This window comes from Conger conger, chromosome 2 (genome assembly GCF_963514075.1).
Source record: "Conger conger chromosome 2, fConCon1.1, whole genome shotgun sequence".
NCBI classification, from domain to species: Eukaryota; Metazoa; Chordata; class Actinopteri; order Anguilliformes; family Congridae; genus Conger; species Conger conger.
The window spans coordinates 76,871,782-76,880,388 of NC_083761.1; the positions used below are offsets into that span (position 1 = coordinate 76,871,782).

General features: G+C 42.3%; 1 protein-coding gene across 2 annotated transcripts in view; it reads right to left on the bottom strand.

Annotated features, from left to right (window-relative positions):
* LOC133122024 (adhesion G protein-coupled receptor E2-like) overlaps positions 1–7,974 on the bottom strand; it is a 30,304-nt gene extending 22,330 nt beyond the window's left edge. For both annotated transcript variants that reach the window (XM_061231683.1, XM_061231682.1), the window contains exon 1: positions 7,527–7,974. In XM_061231683.1, the coding sequence (XP_061087667.1) occupies positions 7,527–7,557 (31 nt within the window). In that variant the 5' untranslated portion in view covers positions 7,558–7,974. The remainder of the gene's footprint in view (positions 1–7,526) is intronic.
* Between the last annotated feature and the right edge of the window lie 633 nt (positions 7,975–8,607).

An 8,607-nucleotide genomic window follows, 5' to 3' on the forward strand; every position in this document is an offset into this window, starting at 1 on the left:
TGTCATGTGTCAACGATGAACTTGACCTGTATTTTAATTCAGTTCTTACAGTCACACTGCCCCTGTTAACATTTTGGCCTATTCATTCATGTTTAAATTTCTGGCATTTAGCAGTCTTAGATGCTGTATATTTATGTCTTGCATGCCGTTAGACCAGCGCTACTCAACTCCACGTCCTACGGGCCGTAGTGTCTGCAGTAGTTTGCTGCAACCATGCATTACGCCACCTGATTTCACTTATTAGCTTATGAACCAAGCAGGTAGAATAATGAGTAAATCCAGGTGGTGTGGTGCATGGTAGGAGCAAACAGTTACTGAACAATTTATGGTTAATTTAGCATTTAATGCACCTGCACCTATGCAGGCTATTTCAGTTCCATGTGGTGGTGATGGTGGACATAGATCACTGAGGTTTTTAACTCCGATCATAGTCTCTCCTGATAGTCTATAATAGAGCCTGCTTTGCTTGTGGCAACTTCTGAGGTCACATACTGTCACCGCAATTCCGAACCAACAGGGGGAGCACAAGAGCCAATCTGGCTGCGGCATTGAAAGACAAAACATCCCATGACAAGCAAACAAGAACAAGATGAAGACATTTTACAGGATTCAAACCAAGCTTCTTGTTTCATTTTTAAAATTCTAAGTATTGACCTTGAAACATCTTTGTACGATTGAAATATGTCCAATCAGTGCTTATTGTGTGTGTGTTTGTCTGAGTGTATTTGTGTGTGTGTGTGTGAGTGTTTTTGTGTGTGTGTGTGTTTGTCTGAATGTTTTTGTGTGTGTGTGTATATATGTGTGTGTGTGAGTGTGTGCGAGTGTGTGTGTTTGTCTGAGTGTTTTTGTGTGTGTGTGTATGTGTGTGTTTGAGTGTGTGCGAGTATGTGTGTTTGTCTGAGTGTTTGTGTGTGTGTGTGTGTGTGTATTTGTGTGTGTGTGTGTGTGTGTGTGTGTGAGTGTGTGTGTGTATATGTGTGTGTGTGAGAGTGTGTGTTTGTCTGAGTGTTTGTGTGTGTGTGTGTGTGTGTATATGTGTGTGAGTGTGTGTGTGTATGTGTGTGTGTTTGTCTGAGTGTTTTTTTTTTGTGTGTGTGTTCTCTATATGTCAGAAAGTACTTATATGAATCAGGGCCCTGTTGCCATGGTGACTCACTGTGCTGTCCTGCAATCGTAAATACAAGCCAGGACTTTTCAGAGTGGGGGATTCCCTTCCCCCCGGAGTCATATTGCCTTCCCATCAGAAAGGCTGACCCACTATTACTTAGGACAGGGGAGACACACACTGACCCACTGTAGAGAGAACAGCAGAGACCCTTCTTGGTCAGTTCATCTGAATAATCTACAAGGGTTCAAGTTTTTATCAATGTGATCACTCTAACACTTAAAACTGTACTTCCCCCGAGGGCTTTCTAGCACACTTGTCCCTGGTTACGGTTTTCACACTTGATTGTAATGTAATGTAATGTAGTGCAGAGTGGTGAGGACAGAGGAGAGGCTGACTGTAATGTAGTGTAATGTAATGTAGTGCAGAGTGGTGAGGACAGAGGAGAGGCTGACTGCAATGTAGTGTAATGTAATGTAGTGCAGAGTAGTGAGGACAGAGGAGAGGCTGACTGTAATGTAGTGTAATGTAATGTAGTGCAGAGTGGTGAGGACAGAGGAGAGGCTGACTGTAATGTAGTGTAATGTAATGTAGTGCAGAGTGGTGAGGACAGAGGAGAGGCTGACTGTAATGTAGTGTAATGTAATGTAGTGCAGAGTGGTGAGGACAGAGGAGAGGCTGACTGTAATGTAGTGTAATGTAATGTAGTGCAGAGTGGTGAGGACAGAGGAGAGGCTGACTGTAATGTAGTGTAATGTAATGTAGTGCAGAGTGGTGAGGACAGAGGAGAGGCTGACTGTAATGTAGTGTAATGTAATGTAGTGCAGAGTGGTGAGGACAGAGGAGAGGCTGACTGTAATGTAGTGTAATGTAATGTAGTGCAGAGTAGTGAGGACAGAGGAGAGGCTGACTGTAATGTAGTGTAATGTAATGTAGTGCAGAGTAGTGAGGACAGAGGAGAGGCTGACTGTAATGTAGTGTAATGTAATGTAGTGCAGAGTGGTGAGGACAGAGGAGAGGCTGACTGTAATGTAGTGTAATGTAATGTAGTCTAGAGTGCATAGAGGAGGCAGACTTTGTGCAGCTGACTCTGTTGGCTCTTACTCTGGAGCAGACAGCTGCTGAAGCCAAAGAGCCAGAGCAGCACTGGGTTACTGTGTGTCAGCAGGCTGTGTGCCACGCTCACACAGGCTCAGCTCAGAAATACACACACACACACACACGCACGCACACACACACACACACACACACGCTCAGGAACACACATACATGCTCAGGAACACACACTCAGGAATATATACACAGACTCACACACACTACACACACATACACACACACAGACACAGGCACAAAGAAGTTCAAAGATTTATATGAAATGTAAAAGTTGCCAGAAAAGACGTGAGATACAGTGTGTTATTCAGCATTAGCAAAACAAATTAAAAAAGGTGGGGGTTCCTTCAGGCGGAAGGAAGGGGATATGCTCAAAGCTTTTCAGCACATAAAAAAGGATTAACAATATAAACTATGACAAAAGTCCCGGAAATTTCTATCAGGAGAACAATGGTGCGTAGGCAGACATAGCAAAAGGTAAATTCAGGAAGTCAGCCTGTTTTTACTCTGTGCGCAAAACCTTATCAGCACAATGATAGAGACCCTCTGGGTCTTCTAGTCCAGGCTAAATAGACTGCTGGATACTCTATAGTCTGTAGGCATTTCAATACAAAATCAAAAATCCAAGCTCTGAGCATGTGGTTACATTGGCATTGGTTTTTCTAATATGTGAGAATTCATAAATGATTTAATTTCTTTTTTGTTTTGTTTTTGTAGAGCATTTTATTTTTATATCTGTGTAAATTAGATTTACTGCAGCCTTAAATAGTTTTGTAGACTCTCTTCCCCACGGCAATCCAGCTGAAAATGCACTGAAACAGTGCTGGCTTTCTGAAGGTCACATGAGAAAGACATCCCTATGAGTTGCAAGCCTACTTCTTTACACACAGTGGAGCACTGGTAGGAAATAAATTAATGTTTTTTATTTATTTTTTCTTTCATAATGCACAAATATATTGCCACATTTATCAAGGATCTTAACCAGGGGTGTTGGCAGAAACTCCCTCAACAGTTTGTCTGGCCTCTGAATCAGACATCATCCGATCAAAGACTTCAAACATGCATTTAATTCCCTCAGAATAGTGTGGGAGTTATTATTATCCGTATTATTCCATATTATTCCACATTATTCCGGATTATTCCTGGCTTGCCTGGAATCTCCCAAGCAGACAGTGATCCCATTCCAACCATCCTGTAACTGCACCCTCTGAAGTGTAAGCTGTTAATGATTGTTCTACTGAGTGATGATACAATACACCACCTAAGGGCCAGATTGTTTATGACTCATAAGAAAAGCAAATATCCCATATTGACATTGACAGATACCAGACCGTGTGAGCGTGTGTGTGTGTGTGTGTGTGTGAGTGTATGCTTGTGAGTGTGTGTGTGTGTGTGATTGCTGTGTGAGTGTGTTTGTGTGTGTGTGTGAGTGTGAGAGAATAATAAAGGAGGTTTCCGACTGCAGTGGAGTGTTTTGTCTGGCCGAGTTTGACGTCTCTGACATGGGTGTGATGTGTGGGAGGCAGAGGGGATTAACTCATGGAATGGGTCCACTGCAGTGGCTGTATCTATGAAGTAGAGAATGATCATTCTTAGGTTTTGGACCTGTATTGTGCCTAATGAATACCGAGTGATGGCGAATTAAGGGTTCAGGCCTGGTTTTTTAAGGGTTCAGGCCTGGTTTCATAAGGGTTCAGGCCTGGTTTTTTAAGGGTTCAGGCCCTGGTTATTTAAGGGTTCAGGCCTGGTTATTTAAGGGTTCAGGCCTGGTAATTTCAACCCAGTTTTTTGCTACTTCTGTTACACCGAAACAATTGCGCAAGGCCGGAGCGGGGTCTGGAGTGGACACAAGGGGACCAGGAGAAGGTACGGGGCGCTTTGTTGGCGCAAGAGACGGACTGACGGGTTGATCCAGATACCGATGGGCCGGTTTGAGGCGATCCAGGGAAATGTAGTCCGGCTTACCGGTGACACCCACCGGCGAGGCCTTGTCCCTGGCCTCCAAGACGCGAAACGGACCATCATAGGGGGGGGGTGAAGCGGTCGTGGCAGAAGAAAACGTACTCCGCCGTCATCACGTTAGGGCCGCCGATGTAGGAGTACGGGAAATAACCAAACTGTGAGACTCCTTCGCAGGTCAAGCTCCTCTACATTGAAGCAGCCATCTTTATTTATATCCCTTATTTAACCGCAAAGAACACAGAAGTCACAGCCTATGGCGTAGCCGTGAAAGCATAAAAATGAATAAATAGTTTATAGTTTTTTTCCAATCACTTCGACCCAAATCTCATAAGCTTGTGCTCAATTTTCAAGACACAACATTCAAAATGGTGAGCACTTGTAACACAGCCGGTTCGCCTGTTCAAAACATGCATTGTGCATTCATATCTTTGAACAAATTTGCACTTCAAGATTTCTCATGAAATACTATAGGAACATTTGTTTAGATCGCCGACACAAAAGATACTTATAGACCCACGGTTTAGTTGTTTTTACAATACTTTAATATAGCATGAAAAAATACTTGATACATGTTTCAATATGGACCTTTTAGTGGTTCTAAACAAAGGGAATAGTGGAAGCAGTAGAAGAGAGTGGAATCATTGAAAAAAATCTGAATACTGTAAAAATATATATAATTATAACATACTGTGGGTTTGTTTCACAGTTTGTTTGTTTTTAATACTTTTTCAAACTTTTTTAGAACTTTTCACAGTTAGAACAAGAGCACTGTATGTGGACCAAACTGAATGAATTTTTCATTGCTTTTACAAAAAATCAACTATGCATTTCTACAGTTCAATTTGAACAGAAATAGTGCAGTGTAATGCCACTGGTTGTTAGTGTTTTTTAAATCATTGTTCTATGATTGACACAAAAAATTATAGTGCTGGTGCTTTTCCTTTGAGACATGTTCGCAGTGGTTTGGTAGTTTTGATCCCTTTTGTGAATTAAATGAATTTTTAGCAATTATAAAGAACTGTAATCATAGCAACAAAATTACAGGTACAAAGTGGGAAAAACCCTGATCTGCTGTGAAAGACACTGTCCTCTACCAGCACAACCCCCCCACCTCTTAAGATGAGAAATGAGGCCACCTCTCTGAAGGAGTACTGCCATTCGCACTGTAATCTCGATATTAGCATGAACGTTTGTTTATGTCCCTGCATGCGTAACAGAGAGAATACATGGAGTGTACTGCACGCATGTCCCACAGTAGGCTATGTAGGCGTGCATTGCTGTAATTAAAATGGCAAAGAAACGCTGCATCAAAATAGCAGTATGCCGTGAATAACCACAACCACACCGCATTTAAAGACCAACCTGCCCAAACTGGCGCATCGGTCATTCATTATTTTAACAGCTGAGTGAGTGAGGACAGCGTCCAGCACTATTTTAAGGCGCTGAGTGCAAAAAGGACCCTTACATTTCTCTCAAACTAGCAATGGCACTAGTGTTCAAGTTCCTGTCACATTGTGCTGAAGATAAGTGTCTAAGACAGAGCCCACAAAGTGAAGATATTGTGTCGAAGATAGAGCCCATTTTACGTGTGTGGTGAGTGCACTTGTGTGAGATAAATAGAGTGTCTTTGTCTGTGTGGGGTGTGATAGTTTGTGTATGTGTGGGTACAATAGATATTAAAGGCAAGATTGTGCGTGTTTGAGAGATATTAAGTGTGAGTTTGTGTGTGTTTGCACTTGTGTGAGAGAGTGATAGTGTGTTTGTATGTGTGGGGTGTGACAGTTTGTGTGTGTGTGGGTACAATAGATATTAAAGCCAAGATTGTAGGTGTTTTAGAGATATTAAGTGTGAGTTTGTGTGTGTTTGCAATTGTGTGAGGGAGTGATAGTGTGTTTGTATGTGTGGGGTGTGAGAGTTTGTGTGTGTGTACAAGAGATATTAAAGGTAAGATTGTGTGTGTTTGAGAGATATTAAGTGTGAGTTTGTGTGTGTTTGCACTTGTGTGAGAGAGTGATGGAGTGTGTTTGTATGTGTGTGGTGTGAGAGATTGTGTGTGTGTACAAGAGATATTAAAGGTGAGATTGTGTGTGTTTGAGAGATATTAAGTGTGCGTTTGTGTGTGAGAGTGCAACTGATCGTGTGACAGTGTGACAGTGTAACAGTGAGGTCATGGGACAAGCACATCATATTTAGTTCAGCGCCATCAGCTCAGACAGAAAGAGAGCTTTTCTCCCTTTCAATGGTCTATTCTACTGAGATACCCTCAGCCTTAGTCATTCTTCTCATTACTTATATAAAATACTGCCGCCTTCACAAAGAATTCCACTCCAAATGTGTCCCTGCATTTCACCCACACCCACAGATGTGAACACAGACACACATGTTCAGACAGACACACACACGCACACATACAAAACACACACATTCAGACACATACACACACACACACACACACACACACATACACACACACTCATACATTGACAAGAGGTCCAAACACAAGACTGCCTGCTCTGATCACTTAAAGCTCACTGAGATGGCAGTTGGTGTTCCAGCCAGCTATAAACACAGGGATATAACCACAGTCTAGAAGATGGCAGCTGCCCATGGTAAAATAAAATTCCCAAAAATGTACTGCTGTGAAAAAGCCTGACAGATCTCCTAAAACAAAGTGTCCCTGTAAAGATTAATTTCAGCGCCGGTACAGTATAGAACAGCCCCGTTGTACGTCTGCGAGCTGTCCCTGAGAACTGAACACACCAAAATGAAGTAACGTTTACTGTTTAGGGAACTCACTCACATAATATATATCTAAACCAGTTCATATATTTAAATCCCATAGACACGCACCCATTTCCATGAAAAGGCACACTGTAAAAAACTCACCACGAGTCATTACTATAACAGAGAGCTGAACCTTATGTTGAAATCACATAAACAATAGGTGCTGAATTGCTGTGTGGTATTTTTTTCTCACCCACTCGAAAACGTATGAGCAACAAGCTCTTCTGAAAAGGGGAAGACTAGCTACTGTATACCATAGAACCCTATCTCTTTACCACAGCTTATGTTAACTTACTATAAACTACTGAACACAACGTATTGCCAATGAAGACATGATTTTCCCATCCTCAGTAATCGCGGCTGTTTTTATTTCATGTTATTTAGACAACTAGAATCATGAATCATTTAACATTGTTCTGTCAACTACAATTATTATATATAAGACATGTATGTAATCTGTACTATATCACAGATATTTTGTTCAACATTCAAGCGTGATAGTGTATTAATTACAGCCTTAAATGGTAGGTGAATGGGAGCTGTGTGGCAAATGAACAAGACTCACCCAGAGGCAGGAGGTTTGGGCCAAGTCCCATCTTTACGGGGGAACGAAAAATCCACAAATGAAAAAAACCCCAAAAAATACAAGATTTAGGCTCTTTAAAAAACTATTTTAAATGTTAGTTTTTCTTTCTTCTTGGAGCTGAGAGGAGAAAAGGGAAGGAAGTCCCTCTGTGTCGGCTGAGTGAAGCTCCAGGTGGCTACTGATCCAGGCACACGAACGGCCCTGCGTGAAATCCCACGTGCAGCGCACCAAACACCCCACAATCACTCACCCCACAACTCTGTCTTTCTCTCTCCTGCCGTCTGTCTATCTGTCTTTATCTCTCGCTGTCTCTCTGTTCCTCCGTCTCTCTTTCACTATTGTTTTTTCTCTTTCTGTCTCTTTCTCTCCCTCTCTCCCTCTCTCTCTGTCTCTCTCTCTGGTCCACTGGCAGAGTGTCAACTCCCCACTCGACAGAAACACAGTGGGGAGGAGAGAGGGAGGAGGGAGAAAGAGGGTGTGAGCAAGAGTGAAAGAGAGAGAGAGAGAGAGAGAGAGAGAGAGAGAAGGGAGAGAGACTTCTGTGCAGCTGTCTGCTGTGTGTAAAGGGGCATTTTGAGAAAGGGAAAATTTGTACGACTCATTTTTTTCACATATTTTTTATTTAAACAGGTAGTTAAGTGAAAATGGGTACTGTTACAGGGGCTGGTAGGGAGGAAAGGAGGATAGAACGGAGTGGATTTGGAGGCGTCCGGGTCTAGTGGCCTGGAATACTTGAGAATCACTGGGAGACTCATAAAAGCACGGACCCTTTGAATCTCAGAGAGCAAGAGAGACACACACAAGAATCCACTATTTTTCACGAGCCGTTCCAGATATACTGTAGGTCAGAGCACTACTCAAGGGAGAGCCATGAAAACATAACATCAGAAAGTGTACATACCCGGGGTCATCAGTAAAGGGAGTAGAACGCAGCTCACAGCTTGAACTTGCCCCAGGGAAAAGAAAGTTTTCAGGGCATGTTATGAGAAAACTATACATTTGGTATATTTATATGTTTTTACGATGTCATATTTATAAAGTTTAAAGTGGATATTGCCAG